The following is a 23,677-nucleotide window of genomic DNA, read 5'->3' as shown; positions in this document are numbered from 1 at the left end:
TAGACCTTTTATAGGAAAGTTGGTATCTAGCTTGGCTCAGGGCATCTCTCCTACTGTTTAGTTCATCGAGGTGAATTGGCACCAGAAGGGTCCCTGGGGCATGCTGGCCCACCAGGTCCAACTTCAGTGCTAACTTGCTTAGAGCAGAGCCTTCTGGAGTAGGGCCTCACTACCTGGCCTCCAAGTGTTCCTGCCTCTGTCTGCTTTCTTGATCTGGTGCTTCGAACCCCTTAATAAGCCCTGTACATGCCTGCTTGCTTCTGCTCCTCACAGTCTTCAGTCTCACAAAGTCATAATCATACCTGTGACTATGTTCTCCAAATCACTTTGTAGCTACAGGGTCCCATGCAGACCCACCCTGAGGCTTTCTCTCCCTCTCCCTTCCAATGGCCTGTCTGTCTTCCTTTCCTGCTTCTTGCCATCCCTGTCCCTGTCCCCACTGTCAGGCAGCCAGGATCCAAGGTAACAGGCTGTGTGTGGTGTATGGCTGCTTTTGTGAATCTTGGGTTATGGCCAAAGCTACACTGTCAAGTTTGTGTGCCTGTAAATGTCACTTGGCCCTGTTGTTTTAAACCAAGGGTTTGTTGGTATGCCCTTGTGGTATGTGATTTTTATTTTTTATTTATTTATTTTTTAATCTGCATCTTGAGATTTTTGACAAGTGTTGTAAGTACATGTTCATTGGGGTTGCCTGTAGTTTTCTGCTCAAGCCCAGAGCCAAGATGGGTGACCTTGTCCTTCTGTGTGTGCAGGGGAGCAAAGGAGACCTTGGGCCCATCGGTATGCCTGGCAAGTCTGGCTTGGCTGGATCCCCTGGGCCAGTTGGACCTCCAGGACCTCCAGGGCCTCCAGGGCCACCAGGACCAGGATTTGCTGCTGGATTCGTGAGTCTGGGTTACTGTTGGCTCCCAGGAAGCTCACAGCTCTCTAGGCAGGGCCCAGCTCTTGTCACCATGTGGGGTTCTTCTGTCACTGTCTTTGGGCCCCCACTTCTGAGCCCTGAATGCCTGGTTGGGTTGGCCCAGTGCTGGCTTGGCCTCAGTGTACTCAGATTGGGCACAGACATTATACCCAATGTCTGTGGCTGCTGTTCCTAGCCCCTCCATACTTCCATACTTAGCTGCTGAAACCTGCTTATGTACCCAGGTACACTGTTCTCTTGCACACACACACACACACACACACACACACACACACACACGAACCAGAGAGCTGTGGTTGAGCAGGATACCTACCCACCAGGGTTTGATTACCACACACACACATCCCAAGCTCTGTCAACCATCCATGTCCCTCCCTGTCTTCCCACATAACCCAAGCTCTTACAACTATCCATGGTCCCCCACCCCCACCCCTACCCCCACCCCCACCCCCTGCCATCTTCCAGGCCTCAGGGACGGCTCCTTCTTCATAAGGGTCAGAGACTAAACATCCCTTTTATGTTCCCTTCAGGATGATATGGAAGGCTCTGGAATTCCCTTCTGGACAACAGCCCGAAGCTCTGATGGGCTGCAGGTATTACCCATGAGTCAGGTCAGGGGTGTTCTTGGTGTAGCCTCATATAGGGCAAGGAGTCCCCAGCAGCTCCGGGATATGAGCCACAGTACCCTCCACCCCCAGAAAGATCCGACTCCAAACTGTCCCCAGTAAGGGAGAGAGGGTGTCAGATAGGCCTTTCCCTATCTGATTCCCTCCACGCTGTCTGTTTGAGAAAATGGCAGCTATTTGGCCAGAGTAACTGGAGTTAATGGGTCATGGGGTAGGGGGCTCCTAGTTCACTGTTGACCTATGTATAGCAAAGAAGAGCTCAAGTCCTCAAGTGGTGGGGACATCAAGGCACTTGAGTGCAGGCACGCACACACTCAATGGCCCCATCCAGGACACCACTCCTCCCTGAGGCTGCTGCCCTTTCCCGAGGAGCCACAGTATGCCTTGGCCTTGGAGGACACCAGGCTGACTTCCCGTCTCCAGGGCTACTACTGTTGTGATCATAGTTAAAAGTAACTATTGTTGCCGTTGCTATTCTTTGTAACTTTTATATATATACTTTTATTGTAAATCAAATTCATATCTGGACCCGGTCTTAAGAACAACAGAAAGAATCCCCATGTATCTTTCAGCCGGATACTTTGTTACCAAAGTTCAGTTGCTCCTGGAGATAACTTTTACAATAGAAGGCCGGCTGAGAGCTTTTGTGTACCGGAGGTTTGAAAAGGGCTAATCAGCCGAGGACTGACAAAGCACATCTGCTCACTAACATTTGTTTCCTGTACTCCGACAGGGACCTCAGGGGTCGCTGGGACTCAAGGTGAGTTGGGGAGGCCTCTCCTGGAGATCTGCCTAGCCAATGACTACTGTGGAACTTCAGCATGGGAGTTTATTTATAAATATAGCCGATGGCTTCATAGAAAACTAACCACATGCCCCTTCCCGTGCATTGAGCGTTAGTGGGGTCATACCCTATCTTTCTGAAAAGCCCATAAATTGAGATTCCTGGCTTCATACATCTGAAGCATACTAGGATTTTGAAGAGCCCAGGGATACCCCCACCCCCGCTATGTTCTCAGCTTCAGGGACAGTAGGGTGGTGTGTCCTGCAGAATCTGAGAATTTGATTCTCAGCTTCCCATGTCATCCTTGGGGGGCAGCAACCCATAGACTTGTCCCCATAGCCCTTTCCTTCCCTTAGGTTTGAGTCAGGCTCCCCAGGGCAGGGGTAAGGGTGGAGAACATCAGAATAGTCCTCACCAGGGCCTCTGCTGTTGCTTGGACTCCTTCTAGAAGTGTGTGTGTGTGTGTGTGTGTGTGCGCGCGCGCGCGCATGCACGAGTGATTTACAAAACATGGGATGGGCATTTCCAAAGGCTGGAATTTCAGATGGGTCTGTACTGGACTTTTTTTTTTTTAATGTTAAGAAGTTACTTCAGAGGCCTTGTTTCTAATAGTGGAGATGATAAGACCTGCCGCCTGCTTTTATGAAACCCAGAACTATCCAACCAGCATGATGCTGGGATATATTTTGTACCTTTCACCAATATGGGCCTCAAGATCCCAGCTTAATCACCCAGGATTCTAGACCCTCAAGAGGAGTGCTGGGGCTGAGAGTCCTAAATGATTAACAGAGGAGAATGTATCTTGGTTTGAGGGTGGGCCAGCTGATACCCCAAGTTTATGGAACCCTTTGTCCACTTAGGGGGATCCTGGAGTGGCAGGCCCACCTGGAGCCAAGGTAGGTACTTCACCTAGGGTTGGGGACACTGTCTTCTGGGGGTAGAGAGGGGCCTGAAGAGACCAGACATCAAGACCCATAGGCCATACCCTCATTAAGTCCTTGTCATAGGGCACACCAACAGACCCCTGCACCCATTTGGGGGAAATCCCTCCCCCCTTCCCTGTTACCATCCTTCCTTCACCCCATCTTCCTCGTCGCTCAAGGGAAAGCTGTGTTACTCTCTATCCAGGGCTTGAACCAGAAGAAACCTAGGTGATGGTCATGCCCATGGGTGCTGTAGCCTCCTCTGTAGGAGTCTCTGCTGCCTGGCTGTAGGGCTGACTCTGGATCTTCTGTTTGTCTGTTCCAGGGAGAAGTTGGAGCAGACGGAGCCCAGGGCATCCCTGGTCCCCCAGGAAGAGAAGGTGCAGCTGGACCTCCGGTGAGTAAGGGGGCATAGAAAAGAAGCCCCCAGGAAGAGAACTGGCATCCAAGGTGGCCCTTGGGGTATCCTGGCTCTGTGTCCCCCACCTGCTACACTGTGCCTTGCGGAGCCACGTCTGGTCAGGGATTTGAGTGCCTATCTCTAGTCTCCAAGGCTCTAGGAAACACAGAGTCCCTGTCTGCATTGGAAGCCAAACTCAGGTAGCCTGGTCTTTGAAGGTTCTGCCTATAATGACTCATTTCCTATCTCTTCAGGGACCAAAAGGAGAGAAAGGGATGCCGGGAGAAAAGGTAAGTATCTGTTAGCCATAGCTACACAGCGGACAAAGAGTTGAGCTGTCCCGACCTCAGGGTGGGGAAATCCCATCATGCCCCAGGCCCAGGCCCAAACCACCCAGCTGCCCATATAATATCAGAGCTAAGCAGAGACCCTTAAGACAGCAGGGGATAGCTCTCAGCTTCTCTCTACAAACCTAGTACCTGGACTATGGGTGGGCTCTGGGGTCCTGGCCAGTAACTGAAATGCTCACCTTGCTGCCGTTTTCTTCCAGGGAAACCCAGGAAAAGATGGAGTGGGCCGCCCGGGCCTCCCTGGCCCTCCAGGACCTCCAGGGCCTGTGATCTATGTGTCAAATGAGGATGTAAGTGCACTGGAGTGCTGCAGGGCTCATCATTCGGTCTAGGGACTGCCTAAAGATGGTCCAACTGCCTCATCAAAAGGACATGAGAGGCTCTGGCTTCTCGGGAAAAAGCTGTGTTGGCTACAGGTCCTCTCCTTGCCAAAGCGTCTAGGCCTTCTTGGCTATAAAGGCTACCATTGCCCCTTTGTGGTGGCTGTAGCAACATACTCAAAGGGCCTAGCCCCAGAGAAAATGGGTCCCTCATAGCCCCACCACAGAACCCAGAAGCCAAGCTGCTGCCCAGGCTCACTCTTCTGCAGGGCCTGGGTAGGAGATGCAGGGCCCAGGGGAGCTGAGAAGGTAGGGGAGAGGCTTCCCAGGAACAGAGCCAGAGCACAGTTGGGCTTGTAACTAGGCCCAAGTCCCAGCTGTAGATGTCACCTATGATCCCTGCTGGTTACTTCACCTTCTGGAGTCTCTGTTCCCTCATTTCTGACATGGCCACAATATAGTCCTGAAAGCAAGGCTGTGAGTGGTCACAAGAGAGCTTGGGCCAGGCCGACACCACAGAAGGTGGCGCTGCAGTGAGGGGGGCGGGGCAAGGTCAAGGGCTCTGAGACTAGGGTAGATCAAAAGCTGCAGCTCTTTATTCCCGGGACATTGGCATGTCAGTAAGGCACAGGGGAAGGCCTCCAGTAGATGGCACTACCTCCCCAGGATGACCATATGCAGCAGGATCTCTATGTAACAGGACTGGAGAGCAACCCCAAGCTGGGAAGGGGGACTCCCCACAAAATGGGTCAGCTGTTAGCTGGGCACCTGCAGAGAGAACCCAGGCATATCGCTAAAAATAACAGTTTTCCTCTAACTTCCACTTTGGGCTAGCTTTGATGAGCTTGGGGCTAATGTGGCACCAGGTGACTTTCAACTCAAAGGCACCTTTCTTTTCTTCCCCTCTACTTTGTATTTCCTGGTGATGTGGGGACAGAGAGCAATAGTGAGCACACCAGGACCTGAGGTGAGTGGCATCTTACTTGTAAGTCCACAGAGGGTCCAGGGGGGGACTGGGTGAGAACACCAGGGAGAACTGTGTCCCCAAAACTCATGGTAACCTTCTTTCCACAGGGCAAGCCAGGGTACGCAGGCTTTCCTGTAAGTAGCTTTGTTTCCGAGGTCCATGCTTGTCCAGGACACCCTGACACTAGGGCTGGGGGTGGGCTATGTTATTGTTGTACACAGGACAGCAGTGTAAGCTTGGGTGGAGACAGTCACTATCCTTGAGGACATGATGCTATCGGGAAGATAATAAGGTCTGGAAGATGTATCATGGTGTCCTTGTCACCTGTAATTGTTCAGGACTCTGAAGGGTTGGCACGTGACCAGGGAGCAAACACAGGGCAAGGGATATGGGCGTTACAAGAACTAAGGAACACTGGGTCATGGATCCTCATTGCAATCTGGTTGTCACTACAGGGACCTGCTGGACCGAAGGGTGACCTGGGTTCCAAAGGCGAGCAGGGTCTTCCGGGGCCCAAGGTAAGGGGCTGGGGTGCCTTCTGCTCATTTCTCAGGAACCAGGGTGCAGCCTTATTGCTGCACTGTCCTGTCACAGGATTTTCCATGTCCAATTACATTAGTGCAGAGGAGGTCTGTGATTGGATGGGGAAAAGGGGGCAGGGCTAGGAGCTGCAGAGAGAGGTAGTATCCCAGAGGGTAGAGAGAAGAACCAAGATGGCTTTGGACCTGTATCTGCGTGGCATTTACCAGCCACAAATAGCTATGATTTCACGAGGTTAGAAATAATTGGAATCAAGCATTTATCAGTATCCGTTGGCTCTGAAATTACTGTCCTGGCATCTTGTAAATTGTGATATTTTTTTCTTTTGTTTTTAAAGGTTTTTTTATTCATTTAATATATATGAGTACACTGTTGCTGTCTTCAGACGCACCAGAAGAGGGCATCAGATCCCATTACAGATGGTTGTGAGCCACCATGTGGTTGCTGGGAATTGAACTCAGGACCTCTGGAAGATCAGTCAGTGCTCTCAACCTCTTAATCACTGAGCCATCTCTCCAACCCAAATTGATACATAAATCTGATTGGTTAATTAAGCTCTAAGAGTTTTGATTTACTTGGTTACTGGAATGTGGGACTGCCGGTTATAGGGAATTACAGCAGAGAGGGAACTAGTAGCTCTTGGGACAAGCGAGCCAGATGCTGCGGGGGCTAGCCTCAGAGAGTTGGCGGGTCCATTTTTTTAAAAATATTTCCCGAAACACTGCACAGACCTGCTACAGGCAAGATATTCTATGTTATCTACCCAGATGATGGCCCTAGGGGCAGGCTGGGCCCTGAGGGTACTGGGATATGCCATTCCTATTACTCTATCTCAGAGCACTCTGGTCAAACTCCCCATAGTAGACCAAGACCCCCTTGCTGCTTCTGTTGTGTGGGTATCTGAAGACCAGTGGCTGAGCCCTGACCTGTCCTTCCTGCCTTGCCATTCCAGGGTGAGAAGGGAGAGCCAGGCACTATCTTTAGTCCTGATGGCAGAGCTCTGGGCCATCCCCAGAAGGGAGCCAAGGTGAGAATGAGTTTGGGGTTCCCTAATACTGTGAAGACAGCGTGTGTGTGTGTGTGTGTGTGTGTGTGTGTGTGTGTTCCAATAGATAAGAGAGGCAAGATCATGATGCACTCAGACCTCTCCTGAATAGGGTTCCCAGCTTTCCACAGCCTCAATCTGTCCTTCCTTTGTCCCTTGGAACCATTTTGGGTATGCTCTGACGGCTCCCAAACCTGCCAGTGATTGCATTATCCCTTGGTACTGTTAGCTGATGTCACCTATAGGAGGGTTAGTGATATTGACCATGGCCCAGTGTGCTCCGTCTTCTGCCGGGCCTTTTTCTATGGAAGTTAGAGGGGACCAAGGTCTGCGGCCTGCCCGCCATGGGCAGGCATCCAACTACCCTGGGTAACAGATATCTAGACCTCCCCCTTCCTGTGGACCTGAATCTGTAGGAAGCTGAGCACAAGACCGTGCTTGGCTGGCTAGGACTTGCTCCTCATACTGTCTTTGGAGTTCCCACCCCTGCAGGCCTTCCAAGAAGGCACTGGGAGAAGGGCCTTGGAAAGCTTTGGTGCCTCTGAGGAATAGATTCTCCCTGGCTTACAGTGTTGTTAGAAGGTGATCTAATAACACTAGATTCCCCAGGCCCAGAGAACTCTCTGCTCTCCAAGGCTCTAGAGCTGAATAACACCTGAGTGGCTTTAGCTATATGCTTTGGATGTTGAACCCACTCTCAGGGACTTAAGGACCATTCATGTGCCTTAAGCTGGACCTAGTCCCTAATGCTAGTGTCCACCTGTCCTGCTGGCATGGTTATCCGCCTCAGTTGTCAGTCTAGCACATCCACGTGGGTGCAGCAAGGACTCTGGGAGGCAGTCGGCAAGGTGAGCTATAGCTGCCTAATGTACCTCTGATTCTCTGTGCAGGGAGAGCCAGGCTTTCGAGGACCCCCGGTGAGTAGTGCTTTCGTTACACTGAGTTCACAGCCCAGGGTTTGTATCAGCTGCAGCATTGAAAACCATGGGGTGGGTTGCACCAGATGGCAACAGACAGTTCCTCAATGATGGTAGTCCTGGTTCTTTCCTGGGGTGGCCCCTCCCTCCTCACTAGGTGGCTCCGCCTATCTCTTGACTCATTGCTTGTTCTCTGTAGGGTCCTTATGGACGACCTGGGCACAAGGGTGAAATTGGCTTCCCTGGACGGCCGGTGAGGATTTGGTGGCCTTACAAGTGGGACCTAGTGGGAGGAGGACATCAGGGGCTACAGAGGGCTGGGCTTGCCTATCCCCCTGGTACAGCTATCATACCTATGTGTCCAGTGTCTTAATATGTGTCAGAGATGTACTTGGCTAAGAGAACATCTCATCTGACATCCGGTAGGAGGCCCAGGGCAAAGAGGGGGCTCTGACTTGGGTCCTTGTAGTCAGTATCCTGCCTCTCCTAGCTTCTGGGCAGGAGGTAGACGGGGACTGGACTGTGACGCCTTAACCATGGGAAGGATGGGGATGTACACAGGCTGTGTCCAGTGTCCAAGAAGCTCTGCTACTCTATCCTGCCCAGGGTCGACCTGGAACGAATGGCTTAAAGGGAGAGAAAGGAGAGCCTGGAGATGCCAGCCTTGGGTTCAGCATGAGGGTAAGTGTCCTGTAATGGTGAATGGGTGGCGGCTTGGAACACCAGGGACCAAGTCTGGCTACCAAAGCCCCCCACAGCTCATCTACTGAGCTGTTTCAGGTATCTGGTGATGTAACCAGACATTTTGGTCCTGACAGGCACCCTTTGCATAAATACTATGTGGGTACATTCACAACTACACATGCACAAACATGTCTGCTATACCAGAAGAGAGATGCTGGGTAGTGGTGGCGCATACCTTTAATCCCAGCACTTGGGAGGCAGAGGCAGGCAGATTTCTGAGTTTGAGGCCAGCCTGGTCTACAGAGTGAGTTCCAGGACAGCCAGGGCTACACAGAGAAACCCTGTCTCAAAAAACAAAAAACAAAAAAAAGAGGAGGAGGAGATGGAGGAGGAGGAGGAGAACCATGGGATAGGACCTTACGACATCCCTTCTCTGGATCCATCAAGCTATAGCTTTATAGCTTTTAAAACATCTGCTGCCTTAGGAATTTAAGGATTTTTTTGTTGTTGTTGTTTTGTTTCATGGCATTTCTTGCCTTTCTACTGGTTGCAGCCACCTAGAGACTCAGGGACTTCCCCAGCGTGATTGCGTCCAGCCTGTAGCTCCTGCCTCCTGCCTGCTTTGCCCAGAGCAGAGATGGTCGTGGAAACCCAGATATAAGTATTTCAGAGAGTTTGCACTCCTGATTGGTTGTTGCTGCTCTGGGTTTCTTGTCAGCTGCCTTCTCTGTAGACTAATGCCTACAACACCATGCAAAAATCGAGAACAAACTGCAGAGTTTGCAGAGCTGCAGGACCGGCACTGTCACAGACCAGTCACGCCCATCCGAATGCAAAAGACTGCCTCTTGGATTTTATCCTCAGTCATGACTTTTTTAAAAAAGACTTATTTATTTTATGTATGTGTGTGCACTGTCGCTGTCTTCAGACACATCAGAAGAGGGCATCAGGTGGTTGTGAGCCACCCTGTGGTTACTGGAAATTGAACTCAGGACCTCTGGAAGAGCAGTCGGTGCGCTTAACCACTGAGCCATCTCTCCAGCCCATCAGTTAGGATTTAAAAAAATCAGGTTGAATACTGCTCCTTGCGAGCTGTGTACCCCTCAGCCAGAAGTGCCAGCCAGTATACAGATGTTCACAGTTGTCCTGGGGAAGGCAGGCAATGCAGGGTGCCCTCCTGGGATGAAGAAGCCCTGCTCATGCCTGTTCCTTACCTGGGCTCCCAGGGCTTACATGGAGGATCTTTGAAGAGACAGCGTGTGACTGCTGGAGTTTGGGCTAGGCTGTTTTATACTTTGAATCATTTATTTATGCCAAAGCCTTCTTGAGCGACCTAGCTCCGAGTTTGTAGCTAGCGATCTCAGGAGAAGCAGGACCCCTTGTACTTTGGTTATCCACAGCTCATGTGGCCCTATGTGGCTCGAGAGCATCCTAGGCTTCCCTCAGTTAGGCACATGGACCAGAGTCAGAAATGCGTTCTTGGTTTTTACATCATCAAACGTATTCAGCTTTCTGATTCAACTGCTTTTCAGCCCGTGTCTGCTCCCCTAGACTACACTGATGGCTCAGCTATGACCTTGACTAACCAGAGCTTTCTGTCCCTCCACAGGGATTGCCTGGCCCGCCTGGGCCTCCAGGACCCCCAGGTCCTCCTGGGATGCCCATCTATGACAGCAATGTAAGTGGCCAGAGACTCATTCTATATCGGCTTCTTGACAGCTGCTGGCCTTGGAATTGTCTCTAGGATGGGTCTGTTGGGTAGCCTGCACCTGGGGCCAGTGGATGAGTAGTGATCCCACACAGGAGGGGATCTTAACTCTGGGGCTTGGAGACAGTCTCAAGCTAGAAGGACTGAGGTCCCAGATCCAGGTCCTGGGGGGTGCCCCAGTTTTACTAAACTTGGCAAGGGAAGAGGTGATTTGTGGGAACAGGTCACCATGACTAGGATTTCTCTCTCTCTCTCTCTCTCTCTCTCTCTCTCTCTCTCTCTCTCTCTCTCCATTATGTCTACAGCATTCTACCTGCATGTATGCCTGCATGCCAGAAGAGGGCACCAGATCTCATTATAGGTAGTTGTGAGCCACCATGTGGTCACTGGGAATTGAACTCAGGACCTCTGGAAGAGCAGTCAGTGCTCTTAACCATTGAGGCATCTCTCCAGTGCCTAGGATTTTTGATATATACACCCTGTCCTTACTTCAGCGCTCCTTGGCCCTGGGGAGGCGCCCTGGGAGTTCTTTGCCTTGGGGACTTTGGTAGTCTGTCTTCTTTTCTAGAGCACTGACCCTCACCCACACTTCCCCCTCCCCCCTAACCCACTTGTTCTTTGTAGGCATTTGTGGAGTCTGGCCGACCTGGACTACCAGGACAGCAGGGTGAGGGCTTCGGGGCTCACAGTGTCTTTGGGGGTTTGGGGCTCTGGCAGGAAGGAGATGGTATCAGGATAGTAATGTCAAACTGGTTAGGAAAAAGGAAGTTGTGGAACTTGACTCTGCTAGCTCTGAGTATCTTGTTCCTGAGTACCTCTTAGCTAGGCTGTGTCTGCAACCATACCCTACTTCTAGTAGTGCACACATCTGGCACGACGGCTGTCCAGGGAGTCTAACTAGGGGCACTGATGCTGGGGGTGACCACTCAAAATTTCTCAGAATGGATGCAGGAACAGTCCTACCCATCAGTAAGGGCATAGCGCAGTGGCATCCCCTCCCCCAACATACAGCTTTGATCTCCTCCACCTCACACACACCATTGCTCTCCCACCCCCATCCACCCGCAGCCTTCCTGGTCTAGGCCCACCATGTGCACACAACAGCTAGGGCTGGGGACATTGGTGGGAGGGGCTTTCCCTGATAGCTTTGGGGTTTCTCCCTCCAGGTGTGCAGGGGCCTTCAGGACCAAAGGGTGACAAAGGAGAGGTGGGCCCACCTGGGCCACCAGGTGAGCATGTTCTGCACCATTGAGGCTGAGGGTTGTTGGGTATAGCCAGCTCCAGAGTTGGGCACCAGAGCCCTTGGGGTGCTAGACATCCACTATACTATGGTTGCTGTCCAAGCCTCTGGAAGGACAAAACACTTTCTCAGCTTACCAAGTCTTGATTAGAGTTGGATTTAGGGATACCAGTCAGCCTTTCAGCTTGGGGCTAGGGCCTGGGGCGGGGTGGGGTGGGGACTGCAGGGAGGAGCGGCTCAGTGGAATGTTCCTGTCACCCTGGTAGGTACAAGCAGGGCTGCTCTTCCCAGTGAGCAGAGGGCATTCCCTGCCAGCTTCCATGTTGATCTGACCAACCTCTACCAAGACGATCTAGGAAAGCAGGATAAGAGTTGAGAAGCCTCAGCTGGGTGTTGGTGGCGTGCACACCTTTAATCCCAGCACTTGGGAGGCAGAGGCAGGAGGATCTGAGTTTGAGGCCAGCCTAGTCTACAGAGGGAGTTCTAGGACAGCCAAAGCTACACAGAGATACTGTGTCTTGAAAAATCAAACAAACCAACCAAACATACAAAGCTGGCGCGCCACTCCCCGTGGCCCTCAAAAGCGTTAGCATGCCTGTGCTAGTGGGAGCCTTCCTGCCAAAGCAAAGTAGAACCATGCTGGAGCTAACAGCACTCACTATGTGTGGCATTATAAGGAAGACATAGACACTTGAACAAAGAACCAGCCAGAGAGAGAAAGAGAGACAGAGACAGAGAGAGAGGAGAAGACCAGGTACCTAGGCCTCCTAGGAAGTAGTTACCATGCTGGGATCAAGATTAGAGAGTACCATGTCCCAGACCTAAAAAGTAAAGAGAGTCATCTCAGAGAAGAGAGTTGTCTGGGTGAATCTCGGGATGTGAGAGTTCAGAGTACCAGGGAACATGACCTGCTGAGACAGGGTAAGGGTAAGCTGTGAGGGGCCAGCTCAGCACCTAGCCAGTGGAAAGCCAGAAAGAGAGAAGCTCCCCAGGGAAAGATAGGACAGTCACCCGGCACGCTTGTCACTGGAGAGTCAAAGAGAAAACGGCAGTTGAGGGCAAAATCGCTCCGTTTCCAAAGCTAAGATTTGCCGTGCTTCCCACAGTCAAAAGATGGTCTCCCCCCCCCCCCCCCCCAATGGAGAAAGAAGTGAGTAAAATCAGAAGTCCTGGGTGTTTCAGGGCATGGGGGGGGGGGGAGGGCGCGGACTCTGATGTTCCACATTAGAATTCATGCCAGATTCTCAGGATGACTCTGCCCAAAGAGGGGGTAGCCTGAGCATCAGGCAGCCCAGTGCCCCGTGCCAGCCTCCAGGGAGAGACAAGCAGTTCCAGAAAAGGCTGGGAGGTGGGAAACAGCTGACCAACCCAGCAGGAAGAATCCAGGCTGCACAGCCACAGGCCCAGACTTTCCGGAGCATCTCTCTGATGTTTAGCTGGGGTCAAGGGTGCAGCTGAACTTGGCAAGACCAAGAATGTGCAGCTGGATGCCTGATGAAAGATAAATAACAAGAATACAGAAGAAAGCTGGATGCAAATCAGGATGAGGGGGAAGAAACTCAGAGCAGGGGCAACAGAGGAAATAGAAGACAGAATAGATTTAAACCCAGGTTTTCAGTGGCTGAGCATAGGTGTGCTTCTGTTGACAGCCACGATGGGAGGGGGCTGGCTGCCCAGAGAGACAAAGGGAGACCACTCCCTTAGGTCAGGCAAGCTAGAGGGTGGAGATGGAGGGAACTGTCCTGGGAGAAGGGAGCTAGTGATGGCCAGCAAGGTGTGCCACAGACAAATGTGTCTGTGACCAAGGACATCTTGGGAAACATGACTGGGAATAGAACAGCGCTCATCTTGATCAAACTCAGTCTGGAAGGACAATCCAGGAACTGAATGAACTCACTTGTCTACAATAGCAGAGCCTCAGGATACAGAGGAAATTGGACAGAAAAAAGGCCGTTGTCTTAGTTAGGGTTTTACTGCTATGAACAGGCACCATGACACAACTCTTATAAGGACAACATTTAATTGGAGCTGGCTTACAGGTTCAGAGCTTCAGTCCATTATCATCAAGGCAGCAACATGGCAGCATCCAGGCAGGCATGCATGGTACAGGAGTAGCTGAGAGTTCTACATCTTCATCTGAAGGCTGCTAGTGGAAGACTGGCTTCCAGGCAGCTAGAATGAGGGTCTTATAGCCCACACCCACAGTGACACACCTACTCTAGCAAGGCCACACCTACTCCAACAAGGCCACACCTAATAGTGCCACTCCCTGGGCCAAGCATATATAAACCATCACAGCTGTTATCTGAGAAATGGAACCTGGAGACAGAAGAGTTCAGCAGCCACCAATGCTTGTCCACATTACCTCTGGCTATGAGCCAACCACAGGGACCAGTCCCTGCAGGCAGAAGCAAGTTCTGCCGGCTTAGTGGGAGGCAGTCTTATGAATGTAGAGGAAGAACCGGTGGGGAGTGAGCATCTGCCTTGGGGGCCTGGTCCAGGCAGCTTGCAAGTCAGAGGAGAAACAAAAGACCCCTAAGGCAGCCTGGGATGCTGCTGCTGCTGAAGCCTGAATAGCTGTGTCCTCCAAGCTCCCAATGGGCTGGGTCAGTGTGACACCTCCCTCAGAGGTCATAGGGTCTGGTAGACCATGACCTAACTCTACAGAGGTCCTAGGATAGGTCCTGCTAGTGACAGCTGTCACCTCCGATCCCGGGTAACACTCCTGTAAGATGCCTGGGCCATGGGGGTTATGAATCACTGCTCAGGACCATCTTACATAGTGGCAAGAGGCCACCAGACAGTAATTCCACAAGGCAAGGACTCTGAAGAAGGCAGCAACAGGCAAAAGTGACCCAAGGTTGCTATCCCTGAAAGAATGAGTTAACCCTTTGTTCACAGAACTACAGGCCTTAAATGGAATGTTTCTGTGCCTTCCGCCCAAGGTACTAGAAACCACACATCACATTTGATGAGAACAAGAAGGTGTTCTGGAGACAGAAATAAATGGAGTTATGTTTTATTTATGTATGAAGTAACAAAGATCAAAAAAAGGTCAAGTTACTTCTCTCAAGTGCCCAAAACATCTCCTCCTCTCTGTAGACAAAGCATCAACAAACAGGAAATGGCTCAGAGGAGGAGTCCTGGGTCCTGCTGAGACCTTATGCCTGAGGGCACAGGACCAGGCTTCTTGAAGCAAGGGGCCTAAGGCAGGAAGGCAGTTAACACAGCAGGTCTCTAATGCACACCCACCATGAGGATCTGTGGGTGACTGTCAGAATGAGGGAGCGCATCTCTCCAGGCCCCTGGATGGAGAGCATCAGAAAAGCCATTGGTCAGTCATGAACAGTTACAAATGCAATTCTGAAACAAAACAAAACCAAACAAAACACCATGACCAAAAACACTGAAACAACAACAACAAAAATCCATTAACCAGGAGTAAATTTAAGAAAATGTGTGGTCCTTACACAAATCAAGGAAGGCAGGCGGGGTGGGGGAGGGGAGTATAAGCTGTGTAGTTAGTACAGTCTGCTGCTGTCTCAGTACGATCCTAACCTACCCCACCCCCACCCCCCAACCCTCTGCAGGGCAATTCCCCATTGACCTCTTCCACCTGGAAGCGGAAATGAAGGTAGGTGAGGTTGTTGATCAAGCTAGGGGAACGTAGATGTCTTCGTTGGGTGGCTGGTGTCCAGCCAGGTGCCTTTCATTGGGTGGCTGGTGTCCAGACAGGTGCCTTTGTCCCTGCTGACAAGTGTCTAATGACGCTGAGCCACAAAACCACTTTCTTCCTTCTCCCATGAGGAGTACTGGCCTCTTGGTAGTGTCCTGCCATCTGGACACTCCCTGTCCCTCCCTTGCCAGTCCGGGTGAAGCTGATGCAGTAGGAGGTGGGAGCGGAGCTGGATCTGGGGTGGCGGGGAAAGCATCAAGGACCAAGGAGGTGCCCATGACTCATGGGGTCAGGGCCAACCTATAATCCTCATCTGGCGCCGATAACCATTTTAGGGGGACAAGGGAGACCGAGGGGATGCTGGACAGAAAGGAGAGAGGGGAGAACCTGGGGCTCCTGGTGGTGGATTCTTCAGCTCAAGTGTACCTGGCCCACCCGGCCCACCTGGATACCCTGGAATTCCGGTAAGCCTGAGCCCCCTCTCTCCCCAGGCTTCCTGTAGGTGTCCACACCCTGTGGACTTGGGCACAGACAAGGGACATTGGTTGTATACCTTGAAAGACTCAGACCAAACCCTGCAAGCTCGGCTGCCCAAGACCCCCACGTTATTTATTAGCTTCTCCATGGGCGTGAGGCTGGGTGAGCACATGGGCAGTCTAGCCTCAGTTGTGCCTCATGGTTGTTCTTTTGCTGCCGTCCCTAGCTTTGAGCAGCATTGAGCAGACCCCGGGGGTGGGGCATGATAGGTGTCATGAGGACTCAAAGGAACCACGGGCCTAGCTTCTGACTGGTACACTGGGAAGCTTTGGGGCTGTTCCTTTGTCCTGGGACCATATCTCCAGCAAAAAGGGGCCCTGTGGTAGGCAGGGCTTATATAGATCTCAATGGCTACTTCCAGCTCTGGGGCTATGAGCAGATAGTCCCAGTACAATGAATGGCTTCTCTGTTGTTCCTAGGGTCCAAAGGGAGAGAGCATCCAGGGACCACCTGGCCCTCCTGGCCCGCAGGGACCTCCTGGCATTGGCTATGAGGGTCGCCAGGGTCCCCCGGGACCTCCGGGACCTCCCGGACCTCCCTCCTTCCCTGGCCCTCACAGACAGAGTAAGAATGTGGAGTGTGGGTCTGGGTCCCTGAGGGCTGCTCATGTGGTTGGGAGTTCTCAACTTGATTTCTCTTGTAGCTGTCAGTGTTCCTGGTCCTCCGGGCCCACCTGGTCCTCCAGGTCCCCCAGGAGCCATGGGTGCCTCTGCTGGGGTAAGTGTCCAGTTAACTAAGGTCTGACAATCTGGAGTAGGGGTGGGGAGGCAGATGGCATGTCAGGAAGTTGTCGCCATCAGTCTGCTGGGTGCAGCGATCGGTGTCTGTTGAACCATGGGCTCCCCAAGGTACTTACTTCTAGAACCTTCACTCCTCTTGGGGACAGCCTGACAAAGAAGGATACCTACCCAGGGTCACCTTCTGGCCTCTGAAATCTTGGGAGCTCTGGATGCTCTGGGCAGTGGGTCTCATATTGGACTTTGGGTTGGGGCTTCCAGCAGGTGAGGATCTGGGCCACATACCAGACCATGCTGGACAAGATCCGGGAGGTGCCGGAGGGCTGGCTCATCTTTGTGGCCGAGAGGGAAGAGCTCTATGTCCGCGTTAGAAATGGCTTCCGGAAGGTGCTGGTGAGTTCTCAGGAGGCCCTCTCCCCTCTAATATTCATAACGGGATGGAAGGATTTCTTTAAATCTTCTAAAGAATAAAAACTTTCAAGAATAGTAAGCGGGAGCCGGGCGTGGTGGTGCACGCCTTTAATCCCAGCACTCCAGAGGCAGAGGCAGGAGGATTTCTGAGTTCGAGGCCAGCCTGGTTTACAAAGTGAGTTCCAGGACAGCCAGGGCTACACAGAGAAGCCCTGTCTTGAAAAACCTAAAAAAAAAAAAAAAAAAAAAGAATAGTAAGCGGGTTCCTCTGCTTCCTATTAGAGTTAGCAGCAAGTGAACATTCTATTACTTATTTGATTGTTGGTTAGACCAAAGACCCAGCATGAGGGGCCTGAGGCACCTTAAGGGAGGACTGGTTTCCTTGGGCTCATGGTTTGAGGTACGGCCCATTGTGGTGAAGAAGGTATAGTGGCAGAGATGTCAGGCAACTGGTGACATCATCTCTGCTGTCAGGAAGACAAATGGCCCCAAGGTTCAAACCTTTAGCCCTGGGGGAAGAGGTCAGATTCTACTTTCAGCAACACAGCATGAGGTAGGGTCCTAACCCAAGCCCCCAGGTGACTCATGGCGATGTCCTTGAGCTATCCTGTAAGGGGATTTAATGCGATGAAGTATTAGGCCTCATCTTGGTGCCTGATGGCCTCTGGATGCATGTAGGCTACCTATGCTTTGTATCCTAGTGCTACACTATATAAACACCACGGTGGGGATGGCCACGTGGGTCAGTGGGTAGAGACATGCGCCACACAAACTTGCCAACGTGGGTAAAAGGTGGAAGGAGAGAACCAGTTCTGCCAAGTTGTCTTCCAACCTCCACATGTACACCATAGCATGTGTACATATATATTATGCATGCATGTATCTATATAATATATATGTGTGCTTATATATACATATACACACACAATAATAATAATAAATAAATACCACAATGATGAGTAATCTAGGATGCCTCAAGATGAATGAGCTTCTAGGTGCCTGGCAGGCCTATCCTGCACTGCAGTTCCTTCCCATCTGCCCGAGAAGAGTCTATGGTATCAACTCTCGGTCTAACCAGTACCCACTGTTCACTTGGAACCAAACAGTGGGGCACAGTCACATCCCTGTTTGGACAGGCCTCTTCCAGGGGGAGGGGCTGTGGGAAGAGGGTGACAGAGGAGAGGCCCTGGCCCGGAAGCATGCTGGAGTAACCCTTGCTGTTGCCTTTCAGCTGGAGGCCCGGACAGCCCTCCCTCGAGGCACGGTAAGGAGTGTTTTGTTTTTTTTTTCCCTCCGTTCAGCTGTTAGAAGATAGCACGGGCCACGGAGCACAGGAAGGCCAGGCCTTGAGTCTGTGCCTCTGGATTCGCATCGTTACTTGGCAGTCACTCCGGGAAGCAACTGTGTGTGTCACTGGCAGTTGGTGTTGAGTCCCGGCAGTGCAAAGAATCAGCTCCTATACCTTTATTTAAGGAGTGGGTTTACGAAGTACACAGCGAGCCAAAGTCAGAGAATAACTGCCAGCCGATAGATTAAAAAACAAAGCCTCACTAAATGGAGTACTCAAAACACTCAGCAGAAACTGATGGCTGGGAGGCGGGGACCCTTTAAGGCAGCCAGCTGGAGTTCCCAAGAGAGTCGTGGGCAGAGAGAGGCCCTTGGGTGAGGCCTCCAAGTAAAACAGAAAACAAACAGCAACCAATAGAAATGCCATCACTAAACTAGGCACTCAGAGCTTCCAGCAGAAACTTACTGGGGCACCGACTGGAGTTCCCCACTGAGCTTTCTCCCCATGGCCGAGTGTCCCACAGCTGACCCTCCAGCTTCTCTCTCCCACTGTGGGTGCACTTATTGCTGGAAATGTTGACCTCTAGCTGTGCTCAGGGCACTGCGTTTCACTCTTGGCCTATTTTGGTCTTCTCTTTCCTCCACACCACAGTGAGTGGGGCCATCTCCAGACAAGGGACCTTTGTCTTCGTTAGGGTTTTACTGCTGTGAACAGACACTGTGACCAAGCTAGTTCTTATAAAGGGCAGCATTTAATTGGGCTGGCTTACAGGTTCAGAGATTCAGTCCATTATCATTAAGATGGGAGCATGGCAGCATCCAGGCAGGCATGGGGCTGGAGGAGCTGAGAGTTCTACATCTTGTTCCAAAGGCAGCTAGGAGAAGACTGGCTTCCAGGCAGCTAGGACGAGGTTCTTAATGCCCATGGCCATAGTGACACACCTACTCTAACAAGGCCACACCTACTCCAGTAATGCCATTCCCTGGGTCAAGCATAGAAAAACCCTCACAGGGCTAGAGAAATGGCTAGGTGATTAAGAGCACTGAGTGCTCTTCTGGAGGTCCTGAGTTCAATTCCTAGCAACCACATGGTGGCTCACAACCATCTATAATGGGATCTGATGCCCTCTTCTGGTGTGTCTGAAGACAGCTACAGTGTACTCATATACATTAAATAAATATTTCTTTTTTTTTTTTTTTTAAGATTTATTTTATTTATATGAGTACATTGTAGCTGTCTTCAGATACACCAGAAGAGGCCAGGGATCTTATTATGGATGGTTGTGAGCCACTATGTGGTTGCTGGGAATTGAACTCAGGACGTTTGGAAGAGCAGTCAGTGCTCTTAACTGCTGAGCCAACTTTCCAACCCCCAAATATTTCTTTTAAAATAAGAAAAAACATCACAGACCTTGGAGGTTGCTCTGGGATAAATATGCTTGGGTGTGAAATAGGAGGCAGGGGGCTGCCCCAGAGCCAACCTCTCAGTGAGCTCAAACGACTTGTGACAGCTCCTACCTGGCTCAAGCCTGTACCCCAGAGCTCAGGGTACAGCTTCCTTCTTACTACCTCAGGCCCAGCCTGGTCCTGCCTAAGAGCACAGAATAGAGCGAGGAAGGGGATATCTCAAGTAAGGAGCTGCTCCAGGCATCGTGTGTGTCCTTTCTTAGGGCAATGAGGTGGCTGCTTTGCAGCCCCCATTGGTCCAGCTTCACGAGGGCAGTCCGTATACCCGGAGGGAGTACTCCTATTCCACGGCACGACCCTGGCGAGCAGATGACATCCTGGCCAACCCACCGCGCCTGCCAGACCGCCAGCCTTACCCCGGAGTTCCACATCACCACAGTTCCTATGTGCACCTGCCGCCAGCCCGCCCCACCTCCTCACTTGCTCATACTCATCAGGACTTTCAGCCAGTGGTGAGTGTCCAGGGTTTAGGGCTGTGTCCATCCAGCTCTGGTCCTGGCAGGACAGAGGGAAGTACCCCAGAGCTGCCAGTGGGGGAGTATTTTGGATAGGGATCTATAGGTAAGTTTCTGACTGATAAAGGTTGCTCATCATTTAGGCCTTATCTCTGGTGACTTAGTGGTTATCAATGAAATTAAGCACGTAAGAGCCAGTCTCTGCTAGTCTGTAATACAGCAGATAAGTGGGCAGTGGGCTGTGTACCTGCTGTGCCTCTGTCCTACAGAGGGTGGGGCAGCCAGGGATGGAGAGTACCTACTCTACAGCCAGGGTGGAACAGGCTGAGCTGGCCCCTGTCTCTGCTCACAGGAAAAGGGATATCAGGGACTATCTTGGGGGTCTGCTGGCATCACCGTGCCTGAGACTCTCCTTTGATGCTCTAGGCTAAGAGAGCCCAGGAGAGGGTTGCTTGAAGGTTGTCACTAAAGTGACTGGTCTCATCCCTCCGTGGACTCTGCCTATGTGCGCTTTGCTGTGGGTATGTAGGCCACAGACTAGAGGTTTTCTTGTGACGCTGCTTATGATGTGACCATACATGACCTTTCTGGCAGCTCCACCTGGTGGCACTGAACACCCCCTTGTCTGGAGGCATGCGTGGTATCCGTGGAGCAGATTTCCAGTGCTTCCAGCAAGCCCGAGCCGTGGGGCTGTCGGGCACCTTCCGGGCTTTCCTGTCCTCTAGGCTACAGGATCTCTATAGCATCGTGCGCCGGGCTGACCGGGGGTCTGTGCCCATCGTTAACCTGAAGGTACGTGAAACCTGTCCTGAAGGTTCTGGAAGGCCAAAAGTCTGTCTCCATTTGTACCCAGGCCTTGGTCTCCAATGTGAATTCACAGCAGGGCTAACCATTCCTCTAATATTCCCTACAAAGCCCCTCGGATCCCTGCCCTTCCCAGGGCCCTGGCTCCTCTCCATGGGCCTTTCTAATGGTTCCTGTGCTACTGACCATATAGCCCAAAGTGGCATGGAGTCATTTATTTGTGCCACCTAGCCTAGCCCTTCTGCCACGGGACCCATCACGTGACTCTATTCCTGGATCTTTCCTATAAAGAGAGCTGGGATTCTCAGGGCCCATGGTGTGGGCTTACAGACTCAGGCTTGTAAGGGTACCCTTACAGTCTCAGGCTTGTAAGGGTACCTGTGGGCTTCACTGTGATAGGCCCTACCTTGGAGAAGGGACCCTCTATGCTCCAGCCCCATGTGTTCCTTGGTGTCTTGTGATCTCCCTGACGGTCATTCCTTTGACCTGATGTGATGAGTGACTGATGCCCCTGCTGTGTCTCTTGTAGGACGAGGTGCTATCTCCCAGCTGGGACTCCCTGTTTTCTGGCTCCCAGGGTCAACTGCAACCCGGGGCCCGCATCTTTTCTTTTGACGGCAGAGATGTCCTGAGACACCCAGCCTGGTAGGTTCCCCCCAGCATTAGGAGATGTGATCAAGACCTCAATCTTTAGACTGACACAGTCTGCACATAAAATCATAGAACCTAGAACATGGAAATAGATGATCATGGTATGTCTAAGCAATGAGGTTGTGGGTACCCTCAAAGCCATAGCAGATTGATTATGTCATCACCTGAGCCGTAGCTGATTATGTTATCACCTGTGACTACTCAGCTATACTGCTCAGCCATGTAAATGCCACTGAAAAGTACCGATCCTGGAAGGCAGCTCTCCAGCATAGCCCTTGGTTACAGAAGGCACCTGAACTGTTGACCAACAGCTGGACTGTCATCAGAATGGTGTTGTACCCACGTCTCTGCACCTGCCAGCCGAGACACCTGCTTCAATGTCCCTGCTCTCTGAAGGGTGACTTGGGGAGCTAGACACATGTGTCTAGTGCAGTACGAGTCTTGACCATCTGCTTTCTCCAGGAGGCACCCGCGAGGGCCCTCCTGGCCCCTACACGAGCTGAATGACTTAAGTCCCAGTAGCAGAGCTCACTCTTAGCATGAATCAAGGAAGGCTTCCGGAAAGCCAGCCCTGAGGTCCTTTGGCCCAGGCTGCATCCCTAACACCCTCTTCCTCTGCAAGGCTACACATCTGAGAGGTGGACCTAAGTTCTGTACGTCACAGGGGCCTTTTCCTGTCTCATTGCCCTGCTGTTTCCAAAGACAGCAGCTGGCCTCCGTCTTCTCGGCTTTAGTGGTGTCCAGGTAGCTAACAGTCTGTATACCTTGCAGGCCGCAGAAGAGCGTATGGCACGGCTCGGACCCCAGTGGGCGGAGGCTGATGGAGAGTTACTGTGAGACATGGCGGACTGAAGCTACTGGGGCTACAGGTCAGGCCTCCTCCCTGCTGTCAGGCAGGCTCCTGGAACAGAAAGCTGCGAGCTGCCACAACAGCTACATCGTCCTGTGCATTGAGAATAGCTTCATGACCTCTTTCTCCAAATAGGGCCTCTGCCAGCTAGGGTGGCAGACAGAGGCCATGCAGAACTTTGACACAGTGCAGGGAGCATCCAGTCAGCACCCAGGGCCCTGGCTGGGATACGATCCTGTATAGTTCCCATTTTTATGTAATCCTCAAGAAATAAAAGGAAGCCAAAGAGTATATTTTTCTAAAACATTTACAACAGACTTCCTGCCCTTCCTCTCCCACTTGAACTGGCCAGCCTGTGTCACAGTCCCTTCTTCCTCCATGCTTGGTAGAGCTTCCTGGCGAAGTCGGACCACAGCTGGGTCTCCACAGGAGGCTGATGCCCTACAGTTGCTGCCTCAGACCTGCAGACTCTGTCTAGCCTGGCATCTTTCTGTGCAGATCGTTCATACAACAGTCACATGCCATGGGGACAGCACAGGGCAGGCAGTCCAAGGCTCCCTTCTCACCGCCCAGTGGCTGTGCCAGGCATACAGGCGGGCACCTGCTCATCCAGGTGGTAACTGGGTCTACTCATGCTTGAGCAGTGGGAACCAGCTCTCCTGACTGCCCCACTCTCCTGCAGCCACACTCCCTGCCAGGGGAGGTTCCCAAGCTCAGTAACTCACTGTGACCCCAGATCTGACCCCATCCCGTCACCATGGGCAGAGGCCAGGAAATGTGGCCAGACTTAGCCTGCGTGCTCATTTTTCCGAGGGCCAGACGTGACATGGGGCCCATCCTCAGGTTTGTCTCTCAGACTGGCCTCTCTGGCGACCCCTGAGATCCCGTTCAGAGCAGAACCCAACCCCAACCAAGCCCAAGCTGGACATCAGCTTGAAGTCCAGAAATCTCACAGCAGCCGCACGAAGCACTTGTCCTATGGAGGGACTTGTTTGCCCAGGGTCACAAGTGGCCAATCAAAGCCACTGTGCCTGCCTCAGGCTCTGCTGTCCAAGGATTGGGACAATCCAGTGGGTCTGGTTCTGTGACAATGTGTGCTATGATGCCATTTCAAAGAGGCACCAAATAAAAATGACATTTTATACCGGACGCTTGGTTTATAAGCTGCCTTCCCTGTTACAAAAAGGATGAATCACCTGTGATGAGACCTGGGAGCCTCCGTTCCTGTACTTGCTAAGGGAGCACAGGTGAGCATGGATATAGTCGTGTGTACATGGATACCGGCCTGTGTGCACACACATGAACAGGCAGACACATGTGTATGAGTACACTGATGTACATGGTCAGGTGGGTATATCCACAGGTTTGGATGGGTA

General features: G+C 51.9%; 1 protein-coding gene across 6 annotated transcripts in view; it reads left to right on the top strand.

Annotated features, from left to right (window-relative positions):
* Col18a1 (collagen type XVIII alpha 1 chain) overlaps positions 1-23,450 on the top strand; it is a 122,836-nt gene extending 99,386 nt beyond the window's left edge. For 3 of the 6 annotated variants that reach the window (XM_085842907.1, XM_021174916.3, XM_021174913.3), the window contains 27 exons: positions 753-884; positions 1,453-1,515; positions 2,282-2,308; positions 3,193-3,228; positions 3,581-3,652; positions 3,910-3,945; positions 4,206-4,295; positions 5,263-5,292; positions 5,400-5,426; positions 5,748-5,810; positions 6,785-6,859; positions 7,768-7,794; positions 7,994-8,047; positions 8,401-8,475; positions 10,088-10,156; positions 10,811-10,853; positions 11,353-11,415; positions 15,017-15,060; positions 15,438-15,566; positions 16,059-16,203; positions 16,283-16,356; positions 16,641-16,769; positions 18,019-18,051; positions 19,745-19,993; positions 20,591-20,788; positions 21,330-21,445; positions 22,223-23,450. In XM_085842907.1, coding sequence (XP_085699033.1) covers positions 753-884; positions 1,453-1,515; positions 2,282-2,308; positions 3,193-3,228; positions 3,581-3,652; positions 3,910-3,945; positions 4,206-4,295; positions 5,263-5,292; positions 5,400-5,426; positions 5,748-5,810; positions 6,785-6,859; positions 7,768-7,794; positions 7,994-8,047; positions 8,401-8,475; positions 10,088-10,156; positions 10,811-10,853; positions 11,353-11,415; positions 15,017-15,060; positions 15,438-15,566; positions 16,059-16,203; positions 16,283-16,356; positions 16,641-16,769; positions 18,019-18,051; positions 19,745-19,993; positions 20,591-20,788; positions 21,330-21,445; positions 22,223-22,436 — 2,313 coding nt within the window. In that variant the 3' untranslated portion in view covers positions 22,437-23,450. Of the gene's footprint in view, positions 1-752; positions 885-1,452; positions 1,516-2,281; positions 2,309-3,192; positions 3,229-3,580; positions 3,653-3,909; positions 3,946-4,205; positions 4,296-5,262; positions 5,293-5,399; positions 5,427-5,747; positions 5,811-6,784; positions 6,860-7,767; positions 7,795-7,993; positions 8,048-8,400; positions 8,476-10,087; positions 10,157-10,810; positions 10,854-11,352; positions 11,416-15,016; positions 15,061-15,437; positions 15,567-16,058; positions 16,204-16,282; positions 16,357-16,637; positions 16,770-18,018; positions 18,052-19,744; positions 19,994-20,590; positions 20,789-21,329; positions 21,446-22,222 lie in introns of all 6 variants that reach the window. The other 3 variants (XM_029482478.2, XM_021174915.3, XM_021174912.3) reach the window with 1 other exon arrangement.
* Positions 23,451-23,677: the final 227 nt, after the last annotated feature.

Source organism: Mus caroli, unplaced genomic scaffold, assembly GCF_978045245.1.
Source record: "Mus caroli unplaced genomic scaffold, Mus_caroli_1 scaffold_9, whole genome shotgun sequence".
Taxonomy (NCBI): domain Eukaryota; kingdom Metazoa; phylum Chordata; class Mammalia; order Rodentia; family Muridae; genus Mus; species Mus caroli.
Note: the sequence above shows the minus strand (reverse complement) of the source record. Positions and strands in the feature narration are given on the sequence as shown.